Genomic DNA, 22,542 nt, shown 5'->3' with positions numbered 1-22,542 from the left:
CGTAAGAACGGATGTTTTGTACGGGAAAGCCCTGTGTTGACTTTCCAGCCTTTGGTTAAAGGATCGTGCTGAATGCTGTTGCTCTTACCTTGCGTATTTGCCTCTCAGAAAGCAAGCTGTGGCAATCACCCAGACGCTCACTTCTGTACCTCTTTTTTCACCAGTGCTGGAAAGTGTAGTAGCTGGAAGTCTTGGGAGCCGTCAGCCGTTGCTATGCGGACGCTGTTGGGTCCCGCTTCGTCCCGAGACTCTCCAGATGACATAGTGCATTAGGCTGACAAACCCACACGTGTTGCGGGTCAGGCAGGCTGCCAAGCACTCAGCGCTCAGCCAGCAGGGAGAAAAGGCATTAGGAATCCCAGTAATCCGCACATCAGTCTCTGTGCTGCTTGGTCAGTGGAGACCGAGTGAGTGAGCTGTGGAGAGATTGTGGGTATTAAGTGGGATGGGTAATGAAAGGCTGTGCTGGCGCTGATGTGAGACTCTTTAAATGGAAAATGACTTTAAATGATGGTGCCAGGGCAGTTGGAGTGATTTGCAGCTGGCACAGGTTCACAGTGTAACTGGTAGTTTTCAGCGAGACTAACCACTCCTTTAGGATGGAGCACCAGAATTCAATTCACCTTAATTTGAAGAATTAAGGAAAAACAAAAAAAAGAAAAGAACTTTGAACTGAATTTGCTTGCTTTCCCTCCTTGTGGCTTGCATCAGAGTGATGGCAATTCAGGATTTTGGTTGTGTGTTTTCGTGTGTGTCTGTGTGTGTACAAATAAATGCAAGCCATGTGAGCATATGCAAAGCTGCAAAATAGTAGTTTTCAGGTTGATAACAGTGGTATGACACTCAAGAAGACAATAAAATGAGCATTTTAGGCTCAAGATTACCTTATCTGAGAACTTTTCTTGAAAAGTGATAGTTTTGCCTGAACAAGTAGTTATTATTACTATCTGCAGATCAGAAGTTGGCTTGCAGAGGATTTGGAAATGTTTCTGTTGTTTTAATTAATTGTTTCTGGCTTTTTGTTATGTAGGATAGTGCTTTCTGCTAGTTTTGTTTATAAAGGTAGTTTGGTTTCCCTATCCTACAACGTGCTAGGTACATGTAGGTAACTCACACTGGTACCCCAGGTAGGGAACCAGCAGTTTACTAAATAGGCTTCTTCTAAGGCTTTCTCTTAGCGGGAGGAAGAGCTTCAGAATTGAGTATTGCAGTATTGTTTCCTGGCAAACTTTGAAACCATCTGGGTCAGTTCCTCACGCCCAGGAGTAATAATTTGAAAGCAAAAGTTTCTGTGCTCTCAGGCTGCCTTGTTCCCATGGTGCTCGAAGACCAGCTATCGATGGCAGCCCAGCACCTGACCTCTCCTCCGGCTTTCCCGGGTAGCAGCGTGTTGTGCGCAGGGTTGCCGTGTGTTGTGCTGCCTGGATGGAGCCGGACACCCCAGAAAGTCACTTGTACGTCTGCGTTCAGTTCTCCGTTTGTGTTCAGAGGACACAAAGGGGGGGAAAAAAGCTCCTCTGAGCACATGGTGGCCTTTTGAAAATGCATGTCTGCCTGCCTCATTGTCCTTCAGAGTGTCTTTTATTTCGTCTTGCGTTTAGAAAAGCAAACTGATTTATTAAACCGTTGACAGTGACTCTTTCACTGCAGACCATGCTGGGACAGAGGTATGAAGGAGTAGGTGGGGTACCATTTACTGGTACCAGTGGGTACTGGCTCCTGGTGCTGTGTTGGCTTCCCGAGCAGTGCTGGGGAGCAGCGGAGCAGCGTCTGCTCCACATTGCAGCAGCCCTGACATGTCTTTTAAATTGCATAGCTGCTGCAGGCTGGACCTTTGTTGGCAAAGCTACGTCCTGGTTGTTAGAGGACTCTTGAAATGTTGCTTTCATATGAAAGGAAATCCTATAATTGATTTTTTTTTTTTTTTTTTTAATAGGAGGTTTTGCGTGCTGGAAAAACTCAGTTTCTCTCATTTAGGTAAAGCCTTCAGTGTTTGATGTAGCTGAATTAAAATTACTGCCTTGCTCAATTGGCTTGCCTTTTTTTTTTTTTTTTTTTTTTTTTTTTTTTAAATGGCATCCCTGGAGATTTAGGGCCTATTGAGACTATTCGGCATCTGTTGTAGAAATGGTAGTTTCTGATTTTGCTTCTGTGTGAACTTAGTCTGGCTGGTATATAATAGAGAAGTTCTTTTTTCTGTGTACAGTGTTCCAGTGTCATGCAAGCACAGTGAAATTTTACTCTGATAAACCAGCCCACCTCTGCATTGCCAGGGGACTCTGCAAAAGAGTTACTCAGTAGAAATTCCTTAGTTGTTTTTAAGCAAAGCTATCGTGCCTCTCTATCACAGGTTAGGTACTCAGGTTATCTGCATTTCTTAAAGAGTAAGTATTACGTAAATTTAAGCATTATGCTTAAGTGAGTAGAAACCCCTTTATGTAGTTCTTGCTAGTGACCATTGCTCACAGGTTTGTAGACTGTTTCAGTCCTGTTAGGCTGATTTTAGGACAGTATTTTGAAAGGGTGACAGTGATTGCAAAAGAAAATTACTCTTGATCTCTGCATCGGAGCTGATTTTAAAACTTAGGCTCTAAGTTTTAAAATTTCAGTCTCCAAGTTTATAGAAATTCATCTTATTTCAAAGTTAAAATTTACATTCCATTTGCTAATAAAAGTTATGGATGTCGAAAATGTGTTGTCAAAACACAAATTCTGGACTGATGATACTGGTGTGCGTCTTCAAAACCTTAAAATCTCATTCAACTCTAGCTGTACAACAGGTGGTGTTTTAGACAAATTATTTAAATGTTGATATTTTTTCAGACATAGATTAGACCATATTAAATTTTCTCTTAAAAAAAAATAAAAAATTGACAGGCTGCTTCGGGAATGGTGCCATATATGTGATGCCACATTAGGCATTTTATGTCAATACGTACTCAAATTTGGAGATGCTTGGGCATGTTAAAAGAGAGAACTTAAAACTCATCTTCCTATAAGAGAAAAGTGTAAGTTTGTCTTTGTACTTACCCAGTAGCACACTTTTAAGAATGATGCTTTCAGAAATGTATTTTACTTTCTAGTTTTAGTACACACCTTTGGGGAGGGGATCAACAGAACTTAACTGATGTCTCTCTTTCGGTAGGGAGCTCATTTTCTCAGCATCTCTCCTTTTTCTTGTTTGTTTTCCAAGTTTGGTCTGTCTCCTGCTGTGATTTTGAAGCATCAAACTTAAGTATCCCAAAACCTGGAGGCAGATGCTCCTGGATGGGACATGTCAAGCTGGATTAAAAGATGGTGTTATACGTGACAATTTCCCTTACTACTCAAGATTTTGGTGTCTGAAATGGAAATACATATGTTAGCAGCAGTAATAAAGCCCTTTTATGACACGAAGTCTGGTATTCCTAGTTTTAGCTTTAGTTAGAGTTGCTAAAACTATTATTTTCCTCAGATTTTCATTATTTTAATTCATAATACAATAACCATGAGCAGTTGCTTTGCGGAACATACATGTTAAATTTTCATTGGACTCATTTATACCCTCATGCTGCCAACTGTACCCAGTTACTCAACAAGAAGTTTTGAGCCTGTTCGCTTTCCTCAGGATTATACATAGCTTAATAAACAGTCAAATCGGAAGAAGTATTTAAGTAATTGGTTTTGTTGTAAATCTGAGTATTTTATTATACGCATCTTGGTTGCTGCCAGCTTTACGAACTGTTTTCAAATTTTTGCTAGTGAGAGCAGCTTATTTTTGACAAGCAAGTAAAATGGCCTTAGTTTTATCATCATTCTGGTGGTAGTAGGCAAGTAAATTTTGTGCTGAGATCAGTGAATTTTCCATAACAATTTTGTAAGTCCTTGTAAATCATGGAACATTTGGTATTTTGCAGTAAGGTGTGTCTGTAGATGAAAACACCACAACCAGCTGCAAAACACATTTTACTGTTTTGGTGTACAACCTGCTAAAGTACTGATTTGAATTTTCAGTGATGGATTAAACTGAATCTCTGAGTGGATCAGTGAATGGGTCAATAGCATGATGAGGGTGATTGCAGTAAGTTTCTAGAAATGAAGCTTGTGCAGCGCTTGCAACATATGACTAAAATTATTGGTGACCAATGAAATTCACATACCTAAGAAAAATTTAGTAATCTCAAGGCCATCTTTTCAAGTTTGGGCTTGGTGTGATTTTTACATTTACAGTTGTACCTCATTTCATAAACACTCGGTTGTGGATTTTGTATATGTTAGCACAATTTTTCTACTGCTGTAGAACTTCTTCCCTATAAATGCAATAAATGAATAGGAGGCAGTGCTTTTTTCTGAATACTTAGCCGTGGACCTGACTACTACTGGTGGTAAGCAAATGCTTAGGCAAGAAGGGAGCAAGAAGGGAAGTTGTAAAGTTGTTCTTATTCAGCTGGAATTTAGAGTGATGTTGCAATTGGGAATTGATGCTATTTTAATCTATGACATATTGCAAGTTTTGTTTTAAGCAGGAGAGATGTATTGTGCTCTTTTTTCTTAATTTCTGATTTTTTTTAATGGCCCATTAAAAAATCTTACACAAAAAATAATTTTCTACTAAAATAGTGGAGCAAGAAAGCATCTGAAAAACTAATTTTGGGTATGTACTTTTGTCTTGGATTTTATATATAGTCATGAATCAGAAGTAGCTTTATAATATTTGTAAGCATAATGAAGTTGTGATCATTTGGACAGTTCTGCTTCCCCATCAAACAAGACAAAATGTGCTTAAAATGTGGTAAATTTGGTGTTTTGCCAATTCCTTACTGCTTATAAATTTATTTAGAAGTGTGTTGAACTCCTTATTTAAGGAAACGTGCTTTATTTTTTAATGAAAGCAGAAAAAGCTAATTCAGACCTTTTCCCATTCTAGTCCTTAAAAGATGCTCCTATTGGAAGTAATTCCAGCAGATGAACACAGGCACAATCCTTACTGAGTACTCAGCTATTCATTGCTGCCTTGCTGGGGAGGCAGATGTGTGTATGTGTGTGTATATGTGTATACACACACATATATATGTATGTATATATATACACATATATGTGTATATATACACATATATAAAAATAGACACCCCCCCCCGCACACATACCCCCCCCCGCCAAGCTCCTGCAGTGCCCGGGGAGCTCTGCAAGTTGGCACCACACAGCTGGTAAGGACAGGCATTGGGGGCTGCAGCCTCCACCTGTAGCTCCCGGGACAGAGCTAAGACCAGCCAGGAGGAGTTGCTGTGGTCGGAGCTGGCCTCTTCCAGGGATTCAGATTAGGCAGAGAAAGCAACTGCCGGGTGAGCATCTGCTGGACAGCCTCGAGGTTTTTGCTGGCACTCGTTAGCTGCTGCAGATGAGATATGAAATTATCTCCTGTTGCAGCTTAGATAGGTGCTACAGATGAGAAGATGGGCAAGACCGCCAACACGGTGCAAGCTTCCAGGCAGGCTCTTACTCTAAAAGGAGAAACAGAGCAGTATTTCTTCCAAAATTTCAGCATGACTTTTGTTTTGCCTCCTGCAGACATAGTAAGTTAAATTTTATGGTATTAGCAGTTAAGTAAACCTCCAGCTCGCTTCAAGTAACTGATACTCAGCACTGTTATTCACCATCACCACTATTTTCCCTCCATTCTCTGGTATCAGAGAAGCCTGAAGAACAACTTGTGTTTAACTCTTTCTTTTGCCATCATGTGATTTCAAATTGAATAGCTGCAAAAGGGGAGATCTGTGGCTCTTGAGAAGAGCTGTTTTGCGGGAGAGCTTGTAGGGATGACTCTTCATTCTCCAGAGTGTACAGGAGCTTTTGTTTGCTGCTGTCTCACGCTACTTGGTATCGTGAACCCTCCACAGAGGTGTATCAGAATAAACTTGTAATCCAAAATGTGCACCTTACAGTGTTAGACGTATCTTTTTGCATTATTTTTATAGGGTTGTGTGGTAGAGAAGGACAAAGACCCAGGGCAGTAAGGTAAGCGGAGCCCATGAGACTGCATGGAAAAAACACTCAGGTTTATGATCAATGTCAGGCTTAGTACTTTTTAACCAGAAAGCCCAGTCTGTGATTTTTTTCAATCTCCCTTGGGGGAAAAAAAAACAAACCAAATTTCATGCAAGTTCCATATACTTGCAAAGATGCAAACACTGGTGCTTCTCCACTGAAAATGTTCTAACAAATTCCCAAGTCGCCCTGTTCTCTGGCTTGGGGCTCCTTTCTTGCTGGTGGCCCACCAGATCCTAAGTCTGGCTGTGCAAGGAGCACTGTATAAGATGTTTCTTACTTAATTTGGTAGGAGGTGAATGGCCCTGATTTGTGGTAGTGCCTGCAAATGGTGTTGGCAATTTCCAGTTCTCTACTTTATTAGAACAGGTGTTTTGAGGAATTATGTGACTACTCAACTTCAGGATGGCAAAATTTTGGTGAAACTGCTTCCAAAAACATCTTGTGGCCCTGACTTCAGACTTTTGTAATGGGATTATATGAAACAATGTATATTAAAAAAGAACTGTAAAAGTATTGAAAAACCTATTATACTATGCTATTGAGCAGTCATACTGAAATAGTTTCATAGATCAGTTCTGGGACTGTCTTTAATACTGGTTTTGCAATTTTTAGCATTTTTTCACTAAAAAAGAAATCAGAAACATGAGCTGCAGAATCTGTGCAGTGACAACTCTGGGAATAAAACTTTTGGATTTATACGCTTTGATTTGCAAATACACCAAAATAATTAAAAATAAGTAATGCTAAGGCTCCTGTAACAAGTAAGAACTAAGTATTCTTTTTACAGGCATCATTCAAAGAGCCTCAGCTACCCTATAGCATCACAGAGGCAGTGACTTTACAGCAAACAGTAATGCGCGTCATGTTGTGTAAATGGAGGTGACAGCTTGCATTTCATATAATAACTTTCCCATTCTTAATCTGATTTAAAAAAAGGAAAGCGGGTTTCCACCCTAAAAGGCAGGGAGCTGGCAGCTTTGTGAGACCAGTAAATATTAAGTACTGCGAATAATACTGAACTTTTAAAAGTTTAAAAACCTAAGTAGTGGGGGGGTGGTGTTCAAACTGTGAGAAATGACCTGAAGTCTAAAAACTTCTGGTGAACAAACAAAAAGTTTTAAAATACAGTTCTTCTGAAATCTGAACAGCTCAAGGTTTGTTGTCGTGGCCAGGAATAGTTATTGCAAAGCTGAGGCTCCTTTATCAGTGTTGCTTATTCTTGGCTTTTCCAAGAAGATAGGAGACAGTGGGCTGGATGGTCAAGGAGGATGTTGAACAGTTTGTTGGAGGATTTCTGGAGGTGGCCACACTTTTAAATGTACTTATTTTGTGGCCAACAATTGTTTTGTTTGTGTGAAGCTGTTTTCTTTCACTCTTTTTCTCTAAATGTTCAGACTTAACACTCAGAGTCTTTCAAACATATTGCTGTGCCCAGCACCTGCAGCCCAGAAGTAGATGTCCTTAGATTAGCTTCTGTATTTTTAAACATCTGTCTTCTAAACAAAAATGCAACATTAGCACATCAGTGTTAAAGGAAAATTCTGTTCATTCAACAAAATATTGCTCAGTCAGATACTTCTTGCTGTTTGTCCTTCTAGTTGTCTTTTACTGTTTTTATCGTTGCCTTGTGGTCTTGTATTACACGGAGAACTTATCAGATAAATGTATACAGCTTCCATATGCTCTGCAGTTGTGCACTAAGGACAATTTGTCCATTCATCCTTTTTCTTGTTGCTAAAAAGGACTGTGTGGTCATCACAAATGAGCTGGAAAATATGCATGTAAGAATGAGAGCTCACCCCATCATGTTTATGGCTTAATTTCTCCAAAGCTTTGGTGCTTCTGGATGTAAAATTCTTTTAAGGAGATGTTAATTTTTTTAATGTGTTCATGGGTTGGTTTCTAACCTTGATTTACAGTATTGCTCAGAAGTATGCTTATTGTATTATTGTTCTGGCAATAACTTTTATAAATGCTCATGTAAATACTTTTAGTCTTGTTCTCTTGTTTTTCTTTGAGCAAAGATATATTCACGTGTGACTAGGATTATTAAAATAATCATGTACTTCACACTGCACAGCATATGAAACACAGTTTCTCAAAGAAATGGCGAGCTGTGCAGAGGTCTGCTGGTATCGCTGCTTGCATCAAAGCCAGAACAGCATGAAATTATCCAAATCCTTGGTACTTCACATTACATGAGACTTCTGACTCTGAAATCCCACTCGATGCCACTTTCATTCTTCTGCTAACATAGTTATAGGAAAGTAAGAGCAATTGTAATTAGATCCACATTTCTGGGGATTGCCAGAGTCCCTCAAGGTCTCTGTGTGTTGCTGTGGGTATGAAGCCAGCTGCTGTCTCTGCTCCGCAGTGTCTGCAGGAGGCGGGTGGCTTGGCTTTTCTCAGGGCAGCAGGACTAAAGAAATCCCAAACAGCTATAGAAATTAGGGCCACATGAAAAATACGGTGCAATTCATCCTATAGCCCTGTTGAAATCCAGGTCCGAGTAACTACCGTGTGTTGGATGTGCAGTGATTTGTGCTGCTCCACTCCTAAGCCCAGTTGCAGGGGTTAGGAGTGGAGCAGCAGAATTCCTGGGTGTCAGTGCTCTGGATTTGGTCCTGAGACAGGCTTTAAAGGGAAGCTTTGAGATACAGAAGAAAATGCAAGTAGTGAAACGCTGTGACGTGCTTGCCAGAACCCTAAAAATACAGTTGTTTTTTGTTTCTTTTTCTTTTCATTTTACTTTTATTATTTCAAGAGCACACTACACAGGCAGTGAGACCTTCAGGAAAGGTCTTGCATTTATTCTGCTTCCCATGAGCCAAACATCCCAGTATCACTTCATATGACAATCTGAGGGTATAGTATTTGCAGGCGTAACACTTCTGTAGAGGAGAGGTCTGTTACTAAAAGGTAGCAAAGAGTATTTGTGCACATCATTTACGATAAAGACCTAGGTGCCAAAACCATGCCCTGAATAGACAAATATATTTCAGCTTTTTCATGCATCAGTATGTCCTTGCTGCAAAGATCACAAATTGTTGCGCAAGTATCTGCTCCTGTGATGTAAACTAGAGTTTAACTAATATGAAACAATATATTTGGCTGAACATAACTTTGAAAGCACGCTTTAATTTAGTTTAATTGCTTAGTTTTAGAGGGGGAGAAGACAATCCTCTTTATGCTGAAAAAAGAAAAAGGGTGATGTTCATTTATTTGGATCTTGATGGTTGAGCCTTTACCTAGGCTGTCGCTTAAATTAGGGGAAAATTGTCCAAGCAAATGTTCAGGTAGAAGGAAACCTACCTATTTCAGATACTTGCATTGAAAATTGTCTTATAATGTTCATCTGTTGGCATTGTCTGCTGGCATGTGTTACTACTGCACGATACTGGCTTCTCCGTTTTTGAAAGCCCTCACCTGGTACTAGGTGCAGAGTAGCATAAGTAATGGTGGCCACCAAGGTGTAATAGCACACTTCGAGTTGTAAAGACATAGGTTGGGGGGAATCAAGCAGAGTCTCTTGTAGCAGACGTTGGGTGCTGCTGGTGTCAGAGAGGACCCAACATGGACCAGGGAACAGATATAGAAAACGCCCATCTTCATCTTCTCCTCGGGAAGACCTGGTGGCCTGTAAGAAGCAGCAGAGCACCATGGCTCAGCATTTGGTGTCTGCTTAGGAATTCAAGAACCAAGTGTAATACTAAGTATTGTATCTCTTCAAATAATTTTTTGGAAGTTGAGACTTGTTAGCTGTGTGATGTTGTTACTTTAAACCTTCTAGTGAATGACGGTATAGTTGTTCCTTGAGTGCGAGTGCTGATTAGAAAGCTTGGAAGAGTCTGCATTGGCATTTGGTTTTTGTCCCTTAGATGTATTCTTTGTTTGTATGAACAGTTTAATGTTACAGAAGGTAAGCTGATGAGTGGATTTGGGAATAAAAAATGGTTAATACTTGTTTGTGTGGCTGCTTGTATTCTTACAAAAACTTTAGAAGTGGTTTCAACTCTCTCTTCAGGTTATTCTTCTCAAGTGATAACTTATTTTAATATAATAGTGGTGTATTTGGGTTGAAACATTCTCTTTAGAGGTTGCAAAAAAGCCCCAACTCATTAAAGGCCAGCTGGAACTAAATTAGGGGCAGGGAGTCTCAAACACATTGCAGTGTTCAAAAACAGAAAAAGAAAAAAAAGGGATCTTTCTGTTCTTATGACTCCAAATTCTGTGGTAGAAGCCAGAGCATGTTAAATCATTGTAGCGCAAGTGGGAATGAGGCTTGGTTCTCTCCACTGATATTTTTTTTTCCTTGTTCAAATTCTGAAAGGGAAGATGACTAGTATCCACTGCAGAGTATTGTTGAATTTACCGTTTTCCTTATTTCTAGAAGGCAATGCAAGCTACCTGCTGCCGCAGCTGGAGAAAACTTCACAACATTCATGAGGAGGGTGGCTGCTTTGACAAACAGCATGGCTAGGATGTGGCATGGATGGCTGTAGAGGCAGGACCAGTGTCTGGAGGGGTGATCTGTGCTAGGGATGCTAGATTAGATCAGCGTTAGCCCTTGAAGTGTGTTTTTGGTAGGCAGGGAAACTTGGAGCAAGTTTTGGATATTGCAGCTACTTTACTTGATTGTGGTTACTATGGTTGTAGTGTGCTGTGGTTAAAAATGCGCCGCTCTACTTGCTTTGCTTGGCTTTTTTGTAAAGGACTTGTAACCAGTGTATCCTGGCTGGAGTGACAGTGTGGGCCTTATTTGAAGGATTTCATAACTCCTATTATTATTGCTATTAGTATGCCAGTTGCTTAATTTACCTGGTTTTTAACCTTCCTAAGCTTGCTGCTTGTGTGAGTGAAATGGTCAAATTAGGAATTGGAATTACATTATTTGCGTTATTTAAAAAAAAAATAATAATCTGTTGTAGTAGTACAGCAGATCTTGAAACATGCTCGGTGTTGACCAAAGTCTCAGCAGCTTTCTGCTTCCTTCCTCGGTGTGGCAGGAGAAACCCCATCAGCAGGGCTGCTCCCCTGCCTGTGCACACTGCTGCCTGCTCTCTTCGCTTTCAGTTTTGGGTTTGCCCCTTCCAGCGAGTCATCATGGCGTGTAAGAAGGAATATGCAAATATGGGGTTTGGAGAAGTTGTGATAGTTATGTCAGTGGCTGGCCAGAAAATGATAAGACTTAATAAATGTAGTGTGCCATCACAGGCAGAGATAAGGAGTGGAAGAGCACGGGGTGAAGTGTCTCCATGGGAGCGCTTTAAGGCTGGTCTTTTTTTGGATTCCAGCCTTCTCTAGGGAAATGCAGTGTGACTTATTTATGTGTTTTTAAAATTTTAATTTAAAATTGAAGTTTCCATTTTAAAATTTGTATCTTCGTTCAAGCAGTGCAGCAGTTCTGCAACAGGAACAGCAGCTCAGTAGTAGCTGCATAGGTTGGACGTAAGGCTTGGAAATAACATCACGAGCAGACTCATTAGACTCGTACAAAGTGTAAGAATTTTGAAGGTGCTCTCAGGCTCCTCAGTTGGGATTTCCCATGAATGGCTCGGGTTTCTGACTTAGCTGGTTGTGTAAACAGCAAATAACTGAGTCTGGGCAGAAGTGGCAGCTTCAAGCAGTGAGGTTAATCATGTATAGTCATGTAGGGAGATGGTATCTGCCCTCTCTTTGAAGATTTCTTGTCACTTTATCCCTTTCCCCCTTTTTTGAGTACACAGTCAGCAGATTGTTTGACACAGGCTGGTTTTGTCAGCTTTTAGTGTGGTTGCATCAATCTGAAAATCTTTTCCATGTAACCAAAGCACTTTTTCTTAGGTGTTTATTCTCATTTAGCATCCTTGCATTTAACGTCCCGTATATAGCAATTTCTGTCTGTATAACTATCTTCACTGTTCCATGGAACAGGTAACTTTGCAGGATCATTGTTATTTAAGGCTGAAGCCCAGATCATCTTTGTTCACTCAGAAATGTTTGCAGATTGTAGCATAAAATGAGTTACAGTTTCCATGTTGGGTGAAAAATCTAAATGCCAGTGGTGTTGAGCCAGGTCAGAGGCCTGATTACAACCTGTTGCATAGACTTCATAATAAGCTGTGGTAGTGAAATGAACTATTTGCTCTTACTGAAGCCAGATATACTCATCTTGGTACAGTTATACAGCAAGCCAGTGCCAAGAGCAGCTTATTAGATACTTGGATTTTCCTGTGACGGTGTAGAACTTTTCTGGGTGTTCCATTGTCTGTATCAGGTCTAATGCATATGCTACATGTGAGCAGTTAGTGTTTTGTACATTGTTTGTTTTGTGGTTTATTTTTTTTTGTTTTGTTGGTTTGTTTTTGTTTTTTTTTTTTTAAACACATGAAACCACTAAGTAGCTTCTTAAAGTCTCTCTAGATATTTGTAGTAAAAACTGGGTGCAGGTACAGAGCTCTGCAGCAGAAACCCTTGGGTTTCTGTGTTCCAGTTGTTGACTTAATGATAATGATGCTATGGACAAGCTTGAGCAACTGTTGCAATTAGTATTCAGTTCATAATGGATGACTAATGATGTTGATAACCTGGTTCTCTTCCCCCGCCCCAAGCTGAGTGGACACAGGGAGTATAGATCTTTTTGGCATGTTGAAGGAGTCGAATTGATCATGAATAGTCAAGAGTATTCAGAGTATGAACCGCTTTGTGATATGCCAGGCCAGGAGGGAGAGGTTTTGAGTTGTTGAGAAGACATTAGAGTTTGGATAAGGAATGTAGGCGAGACAAAGGTACAAATTTCTGCAAGATATGTGAGGACCAATAACTAAGGTATTGGTTACATGCAAAGCTACTTGTTTGTGTAAATCATAATTTGAAATGGAAATAGACTTTGAAAGGCAGTTTGCTTGTGTATTTTGTCCGAGCACCATTGGGGACTGCAGACAATTGTGTGAAGACGGTGTGTCGGAGGCTGGCACGGCCGTTCCCCGTGGAAGTGTGAATGCCCGCTTGTCTTCTGTGCTCCTGCCAGTGAGCTTCGGTCTCAGCCCTCCGGACAAAGTCATCTCAGTTACCTTCTCTTGTTCATTGTTATTTGTGCGAGGTTTGCTGCTTCAGGAAACCAGAAGCTCATTTGAAAAAATAAATTGAAAGATATGAAGGAGACTGATGTTTATCAGAAACTTATTTTTATTACTCTCTCTGTTCCTTCTCTTAAAGTGTAGCCACAGTGCATGGCTGGCAACTTCCTGAAAGCTGCTTTTTCACTGTTGTCCCTGCAACATTGGCTGTGATTTCATGACACAGATGGAAGAAAGGGTTCATTATACTTAATGTTAGATTAGGTTAAAAACTGATGAAACGGCAGTTTGGAATATCTCTTAATTTTAGAATTTCTTGTTTGGTGGTAGCAGCAGTAGTACTTCACATTAAATAAGGACATCCTTTTGGTTCTTTATAAGTGGAGTATTCTTCCTTGGTTGCTGAAATAAATCTTCATACTGCTTTTGGTGAAGTAATTTTTACTGTGTAAAACTGACTATAGATCTCTCTTTTTATTGTCATTATAGAAAACCTAGAATAAATTCTCAGTTGGTGGCACAACAAGTTGCCCAGCAATATGCAACCCCACCACCGCCTAAGAAGGAGAAGAAGGAGAAAGTGGAAAAACAAGACAAAGAAAAACCTGACAAAGAGAAGGAAATTAGTCCAAGTGTTACAAAGAAGAACACTAACAAGAAGACCAAGTAAGTTTGAAGGACGCACTATTAAATGCTGAGTGATTTCATTAGCACTGCGCATTAATTGTGCGGTTAAACTAACATCATACTCTCCTCCTTCCCTCCAATTCTTACAGACCAAAGTCAGATATTGTGAAAGATCCTCCTAGCGAAGCGAACAGTATACAGTCTGGGAATACTACAACAAAGACCAGCGACTCAAATCACACTTCAAGGTAACTTTATGCTAAAGTTAAGCCCTCAGTATCTGAGAATTGTTAAATAGCAGGCTCTTTTTTTTTTTTTTTTTTTTTGATGGACGGAGACAGAACCCACGGGGTCTGTCAGTGTTAGTATGGCAAGACCATCGGTGGGCACAAGCCTTCTCCATGTACAAGCACTCAAACACTCTGCTGGTGAGGACAGATTCAGGCACTGGAAATATTTGTTCTATTCTCCACTCAGTTTTAATTTCTCTGCTAAAATAATTGTATTGTCAATTGGGCAGTAATGCTTTTGGCTGTAAAACACAGTGGGGGGAAAAACATTAACCAGCAATCTTAGCAGTCTTTATCAAATTCTTATCCTCACTTGGTAGCAGTAACAAAGGTTACTTTTTTACTTATCCATAATTCAGCCATTGTAATTTTCAAGATAATTTTCCAAGTATCCAGGAATTAAAAGACTGCGTGAACAGATTTGCTAGAATCTTGCTATCAACAAAAAGCATGAATAGTTGGTTTTATGTTTGTCTGAGTTTCAAATGAGGAGCTGTCTGTGGAGAGAGGCTTATTCCTAGTCTTGCCTGTACTGATACTCCATGCTTGTTTTCTTTAAGCAGTGTCTTGTACTTTATTTCTTAAATCAAAAATTCAGCATCAAAGAACAGTTTTTATATTATTGAACTTAGAGCTAGCTATAGGAGGCAGAATTCAACTGGGCACTTTGCCGATGTGGGCTATATAAGAATTGCATCTCTTTATAAAATGTGCTGTAATAAGTATTTTATAGTGAAGCCACATGAACTGAAGCAATGTTAGTTAGCTGCAAACAGTTGTAAAGCACATGGGAGATATGGTTCACACTGCTGTTAGCATTAAGGTTGGCAAGACATGACTCTGCAGAAAACTGTTCTCTTGGAGGTTTTTAAATAATAGCATGAAAATGTTTAATAGGAGTGAATATCCTTTACACAGTAACTGGCTTGAAGGTAGTGAAGGCAATGTGAGATTTGCTGTGCTTGAAGACTGAGCTGTTGCAGGGACTGCTATTAACTCTTCCTTGGCCCCCAAAGATCAAAGTGTCCATTCCTGATTTAATTAGAGAAATACAGCTTTATTGCAATAAGTTTTTGGGGTTTGTTTTTGTCCTGTTCATTTTGAAATGGTACTTCTTTTGAGACTTGGAATGCAGGAGACTTGATGCATTTGACTAATGACATAATATTAAATTGATAGATTACATCAAATAATTGTTTTTACTTCTTGAAGGAGTCACTCTGTCTACTGTGGAGTCTTTTAGTCCACATTTTGTGGCAAGCTTTTGTCATTCCTAATTAATCCTTAATAGCATCAGGTCTAGCTGGATATTTTTAAGGGATACATCATCTTCAGTTCTTAATCTGTCTTTTTTTAAGTATTTAGTTTAGTGGAACTTATCTTGCAATTCACTGCCCTCAGGAGTACTGTCAAGAGTCTTTTTAAAGGATCTTATTTTTACAGTCACAAATTATCTCGGATTTTTTTTTCTGTGTCCAGATTTCTTAACTGTTTTTTTGTAAATTGTCTTCTAAGGATCTCTGGATTTTTAAGAAATTCTGTTTAAACTTCTTGGATAATGTGCCTGTTTCTGACAAAGTATCTTGGTTTATTCCATGCCTTCCTGTGTATTACCAGATTTATTTGTTTTGAAACACATTTCTTATTTGGCCATAAACCTTTTTAGCTATAAACATGAAGCATCAAGGTATTTAATTCTGCAAAATAATGTGGATGGGCCAATCTCTTTGCCTTCTATAGGAAACAAAAATTATGTGTGTGTGCTAAAGATATTTTCTGGAGGTTTCCATCTGTACTTCATCAGCTGTTTGCACAGGGGAGACCCCTAAAACCTCCTGCCGAAATGGTTGGAGGGCTCAGTTCTAAAACTGACATTGAGTTTGTGAGCGGGACTGTTGAGAAATCCTGTACCTCAGCCCTGCTTCCCCCCCGTCCTTCCATTTTACTTCATCATGGCATTTAAAGATACATGGGCAGTTTTATTTGGGTGCTTGGTGCATGGCTTATCTCAAAGGCTGCCAGTAGCGGGAGCTTTTTGGGCAGAACTTAACGCAGCTTAGGCCATGTGAACTCCTTTTTCTTACTTTTCTTTTTCCTAAATGTGGCTATTGATGCTGACTTTTGACGAGCAATAGCAGGAGTGCACGGTCAACCCTGTAGAAAGGTGGAGGCAATGAGGTCTGTTCTGGTATCTGGGCCAGCATTTTTTGGCTGTTTCTGAGTACAAGAGAAAACAAATGACCCAGGCAAATTACAGGAAGAACTGGGTTTCCTAGAGGAACTGGGGGCTTAGGGAGGAAAATACGTACACGTACTATGCTTCCGGGAGCACTTGCTGCTGTGTTTGCTGCCGATGCTTTGAGGGCAGCCTGCATCTGCTGAGACGCTATCTGAAAGCTGACGGAAACCCCAAAACTTGCTGAGCTAGCTGGCCTTTCTTGTTACCCACAAACAAGGTGACATCATTTAATCTAGCCTGTGGTTACGTGTTGAATTTGCCAACTCCTGTAAGCGCGTATGTACGACGCATACGCGTGGGTGTGTGTGTGTCTCACTGCTGCGGGAATTCACGAAGCACAGCTGTGGGTTTGAAAAGGCTGGTCACTGAACCAAGGGGCTGCTTCAAGTAGGAGGTTTTACTGATGGTTATCCCAATTTTAATTGTATTTTCTGTCTATTAGAAATGCTTTTCCTCTGGTACTTGTTCAAAATTGAAACAGCCTCCTAGGTTAGATATGAAAATACTATTTTTGTTGCAGTAACTTCACTTTTGGTAAGGAAGCTTGCCGAAATACAATTGTTCTATTTTTGAAGCTGTACATCCATCCTTAATACTCTTTTCGATTCGGTCTAGTTCTAGAATACCACTTGGATAACTACTACTTAAGGACTTTTCCCTTGTTAACTCACCACCGCAAGCCATTGAGTATGCATGGCAAACACAAAGTCGGCTTAATTTCCTTTTTTTTTTTTTGTTTTGTTTTGACCGTACTAGCCTAGTGTGCTGCAGACAAGGGGGAGGAGGAAAGGCAGATTGGTTTAGAATCTGGAGCTTGATCCCAAAGTAAACTAACCTTCCTTCCATCACTTAGAAGAAGGCAGTTCTCAGCAAGCTACTTTTCACTGATGTATAAAGACTCTCCTTTTTAATTTCCCTATTGGGAATATTCCGCTGCTTAAGCCTGACCCTTAATTAGGAGCAAAAGCTGTAAATTGCAGCAGTCGGTGCAGCTGACTTGGAATTTGCTGGTAGCTGGAGGAGTGTCCAAGGTTTGTTGTATCAGAGCTTTGGATCAGCCCCTCAAATGTGCATGAATGTCAGCTTCCTAGAGACTAGACCCTTATTAGCTACATTACTAATTGAATGATAGCACAGCATGCAAATTACTGAGATAATCCTGAGCTATAAATACCAGTGTGTTCTTTTCTGGTGGTTTTGATTTTTTTTCTTTTTCTTTTCTTCTTTTTTTTTTTCCTTACCCTAACCAAAAGTGCTAGCTGCAAGAAATACTGTTGTACATTCTGGATTTTATTTACAATAGCCTCAGTTCCAGAGGGAACATTTTGAGCGATTTTATACATAGGCTGATTGGGCATCTGATTTGTATAAGCTCAAAGCAGTTGAAAGAGAAGCCAAGTTGTCCCAGTGCCTGTGTTTGCAGCTGCAGAGTTCCAATATGGGAATGAAAGAGCCGTGGTCAAATGCTTTCATGTGGTTTTGTATTGCAGAGTCACAGCCTTGTCTCATAACATCAGGGCACATGATGAGATGGTGAATTTAGATAAGAGAACTCTTTCATCTGCCCCTTGGGGAGGAGATCCTTCGGTCTGCCTGGCTCCTGTCCGCTTGGCTCTGCTGTAGTGTCCTCCTTTCTGGCAGAGCTGGATTAGGGATAAGTCTACAGCAGAGTACCCTTTGCACAGCTCTGCAAGACAGGTTTTTACTCTGGGGCTGAGCAGCCCTCGCAGCCCGGGCTGTGGCAGGGAGCAGGAGGTCAAACCTTTGTCCTCCGCTGTGCAGTACTTACTGCTGCCTAGGTTTTCCTCCCAGTTATTGCCATCTGCATGGGCAAGCAGAGGACAAGTCACACTGAGTTTGTTGTCAAATGCTTTTTCTAATAAATTTTTCCTTTCTTGTTTATTTTTATCCTTTTTATTAATGTTTTCTCATTTATTTTAGACCCAGACTGAAAAATGTGGACAGAAGTACCGCACAGCAGCTGGCAGTCACAGTGGGAAACGTCACAGTAATTATCACAGACTTTAAAGAAAAGACTCGCTCCTCTTCCACGTCGTCTTCTACAGTGACCTCCAGTGCAGGATCAGAACAACAGAATCAGAGCAGCTCGGGCTCTGAGAGCACAGACAAGGGCTCGTCCCGTTCCTCCACGCCAAAGGGGGACATGTCGGCAGTCAACGACGAATCTTTCTGAAAATTGCACATGGAGTTGTGGAAACTATGAATCAGGGTATGAAATTCAAACACTCCACCTGCCCATGTTGTTCAAATCCTGGAGAGCCTCTTCTGTGCTTGAACACACACTTTCTCGGACATCGACCTCTTACTGATGCAACCAGGATAATTTCTGCTTGCCGTGGGCATCTGGCCACCAAGGAATTTCTCACCCTAACGATTACTCTTGACACTTTTATGTATTCCATTGTTTTATATGATTTTCCTAACAATCATTTATAATTGGATGTGCTCCTGAATCTACTTTTTTATAATATCTGCTGTGCACAATTTTCCATGAACATTACAACTTTTTGTTTTGGGGTAGGGAGTGGGTGGGGAGGGAAGGGGGCTTTATTTATTGCATTCACAAACTCCATCCTCTTTCAACATATCCTTTTTAAGTTCAGTTCTTCTTCCAGTTATACTGTGTACTATCAGTTTTGATATAAATTATATATAAATATATATATAAATAAATATATATAAAGGGTTATTTGAAACCAATACATGGAAACGCTGGTGCTTGAAACACTGTGAAGTGAAAAAAAAAACAAAACAATTGAACAGTTCAAGATCTGGGACAGTCCCCTTCTGTGAAAGTACTGAAACTGAAATGGAACTGGTCTTAGGTGAAAAGTGTTCCTGAAAGTTTGAACCTGGATGGGACCTGTTCTCTCTATTGTTCCTTCCCCGTTTCTTCCCTAAGCAATGGCTAAAATGTACTGGACACACGGTTTTGATTTTTATAGCTTGGGATCTGAGATGAGAAAAGCTTGCTCCAGATAGCTTGTATTTCCACTATGGTAACTCTGACTGGGTGCGAGTTTGTGCCTGGCTGGAGCGTAAGCGTTCACAACCAGACTAGTGCTGGCATGCCACGGATTCATGTATTTTGGTAACGTGAGCATTGCTGTGTTGTGCATAGCCAATCCCACGGACGTTTGGTGTCCTTAGATTTAATGACTTTTGTCCACCTGCATCAGTGACCGAGGTAACGTTAGAACTGGAGTGGTTTGCTTTGGGTTGGAAGGCAGCAGGGAGCCACAGGGCTGGGAGTGATCGTGGGCTGAGGGGCAAAGCTGGTGTTCGTTCCAGCCAGCGGCATGTGGGTCGGTCGTCATCAGCCCCCTTCCGTCTGTCCCGTCCGTGCTGTTGGGGTGGCTCTTCTCCTTGAAGTCCATCCGTATTCTGAGAGTGGTTTCTGAACAGCATCTCGTCCAGTGATGACGTTGGGCTTGTCAGCATTTGGACGCTTCTGGGTCTCTGCTGTGGGAGCAAAAGTAGGGAAAAGCTTTCATGCTGGCAAGTGAGCGACACGTGTGGCTCATACTCATAACCAGCATCTCCTTCGTTCTTGCTCTAAAGCTATTCAGACTGTAATTTCTTTTCCTGGCCTGTTAGTGTTGCTTTACAGTTTACCTTCCATGCATTATCCTGCTAAAACACTAGGCTGAAGAGGTGAAACAAGCTTTTTTTTAAAAAAAAAAAAAAAAAACAAACCAGAAAAAACCCCGAACCTCTTTGGCTTTTCGTCTTTATTTAGTGGCCCCAGGGTGCTTTGCAGTAATTTCAGATGCAGAGGCTGTGGCTTCATTTGACATCAAATGCATAACTTTTGGGCATGATGAAAGAGGGGCCACATTTTGACAACTTTGTGCCAGCTTGTTATATTGTGAATTATTTGCTTAGCAAGAGTGATTTCTCTTTGTGGAGGCAACTGATTTAAGATTTCTTTTAAAATCTGTGTGGTTTTGAGTAGCAGACATAGGTTCCTTTCACACTGGCGACAGAAATGTGTGAGTAAGGGATCCGTTACAACCCCTGCTCAAAGGTACGTGCAGTGGCTGTGCCTTTGCAGCAGTGGTTTTATTCTGAATATGTTAACATGGGCACCCTGACTTAATTCTGCTTATATTCACAGTATAGGCTGTCTTTACCTTTTTAAGCATTTTTAAAGTATTTATTAAAGAACCAAAGGAAACCAGATGCTTTCTATAAGCATCAAGACAATTTATTATACATAGTTTTAAATACTATGAATTTCTCAATCCACATTTTAACATTAGTGGGATATTGCAAAGACATTCCTTTTCCAGTTTTTACTATTCCTTTAAGGGTCTCAGGGAGGGTAAACTGGTCAGCCATATTTATTTATTTTACTGAAATGTATTGGAATAATTTTTTAAGAGAGATTTTTTGAAGATGCCCCTGAACTTGTATATTTTGCACTGCTTTATAAATGATTCATTATCAATTAGGCTTGCGTGCATCTTGGCCGTGATCCAGCGAAGAGTGTGAGCGAGTGGTGAGTCCCTCTGGCTTCAGCGGGGCTAATTCTGGTGCTTCAAGTCAAACCGCACGCTCGCCTTCTTTGTTGAATCTGGGAATTTGTGCAAAAAAAAAAAAAAAAAAAGCATTGTGTGTACCAGGAAATTGCTTCTTTTTCAAGTGAAAATGGACCTGTAGGTCAGTTGAAAAAGCTTTAACGCCGTAACCAGCTACTCATGGCTACTGGTAAAGTTGGTAACATCTGTCTTTTTGGGCGTGCCTCCTCGATAAAGTAGCTTGCTATAAATAAGTGGGAAAATTTCTTTGGAACAATCGACCTGTAATTCTGCATTCAGTAGAAATTGCTAGCTAAGCTTTGAACCTCCCCGGCCTCATCCGTAGCTGTTGTGTTGTGCATTTGAAGGATAGCATTTGCTTTTACACTTAATTTCTGAAGTTGACGTCCCCACGGCACGCGTCCACGGGTGGGATTCCCTCCGTGCTGTGTCCATGGGTTATCCCGCTGTTGGTGGGGAGCATGTTTAAGAACCAAACCAACCAAAACACTAGTGTAGGGGAAGGACCAGATTTGTGATGTTCAGTGGCACAGAAAGCAGGTAAGTAAAGCACAGTGTTACGTTTGCAAAGTTTCAACTCTTACACAGACACACACACACACCCCCCAACACAGCTTGCCTGACTTGCTCAGTTTGACGTAGTTCTGCAAAGGAAAAATGACAGCGTTTTACACCACCAGGCTATTTATTTTAATTGGAACACTTTGCTTGTTTCAAATTGGACAGATCGAAAATTTGGCAGCAGCTTCCGTGAGTTTATTTCCACTGAGATGTTTTCACCTGCCTTACCAAGATCATTCTCAGTCTACTTTTTTAAGCTCTACCATAAACTTAAATTATTGAAAATTTATTAATTGCTGACTATATAATAACCTTTGCTTGTATGTAACCGAATGGTTTTAAGAGCCAACATTTAGAGTATGACAATGGAGCTGAACAGTTTTTAATGCGCAAGCAGTTCTGTTCTTGTGTATGACTTGTAACCTTAATTTACTGTGTAAAGATGGTTACATTATTTCCTTAGCTTTGTTTGTTGGAGACAAATATAGAATGCTTGTTTAAGTATGTCAAAACATAATCTTATCTTGTGGATTTTTATGTTAATGTATTATACGAGCTATATTTTTCATTTGCCCAGAAAGACAGCTTGTATAACGCTTTTGAAAGTTTTTCCGCTCTGTAAAGTCTTTAGAGCTGACAGTCCTGTTAGGTTTGTTTTAATCTTCATGCTAAAGTGTCAATGGTGGTTTTGTGAACTGGTCAGAAATTCACAGGTCTTAAATGTTTTTGGGAAATTTATATTGGACACTGCTCTTTGTCTAGCAAATAAAAGATGTTAATATATTCCTGTTACTGGCATGTGCACGACTGTTATTAGAAGCCACTTTATCATTTTCCTGCTTTAAATAGAAATGTCTATTTATGAATTCTGCTTGTAGTTTTTTCACAAATAAAATAGTAAAATTTAATTAAATCTGAAAGCTCTCTTTTTTGGGAGATGCCAGTATTCAGAAAAAGTGGAGAGTCCTGTTGTTGAAGCAGTTTGTCAGTCCGTACGTTTTGTCTGTGAGCCACCGCTCAAGCACCCCACTTCTGCAAACACAGGGTTGTGCACGTAGAAAGCTTCAGTCAAGTGAGTAAATCCAGTTTGTTCCCTGGGACTAACAACATACGGAAAGTTTGTGGCAGACGTGTCTGCAGAATTTGGGTTCTGGTACTTAGAAATAATCTTTTTTCCC

The 22,542-nt window shown here is 40.3% G+C and overlaps 1 protein-coding gene across 1 annotated transcript in view; it reads left to right on the top strand.

Annotated features, from left to right (window-relative positions):
• RYBP (RING1 and YY1 binding protein) overlaps nt 1-22,272 on the top strand; it is a 46,780-nt gene extending 24,508 nt beyond the window's left edge. The window contains exons 3-5 of the mRNA XM_074879157.1: nt 13,575-13,751; nt 13,862-13,960; nt 18,183-22,272. Coding sequence (XP_074735258.1) covers nt 13,575-13,751; nt 13,862-13,960; nt 18,183-18,435 — 529 coding nt within the window. The 3' untranslated portion in view covers nt 18,436-22,272. The remainder of the gene's footprint in view (nt 1-13,574; nt 13,752-13,861; nt 13,961-18,182) is intronic.
• Nucleotides 22,273-22,542: the final 270 nt, after the last annotated feature.

This window comes from Strix uralensis, chromosome 10 (genome assembly GCF_047716275.1).
Source record: "Strix uralensis isolate ZFMK-TIS-50842 chromosome 10, bStrUra1, whole genome shotgun sequence".
NCBI classification, from domain to species: Eukaryota; Metazoa; Chordata; class Aves; order Strigiformes; family Strigidae; genus Strix; species Strix uralensis.
The sequence above is the reverse complement of the archived record's forward strand: the minus strand, read 5'-3'. Positions and strand labels throughout refer to the sequence as shown.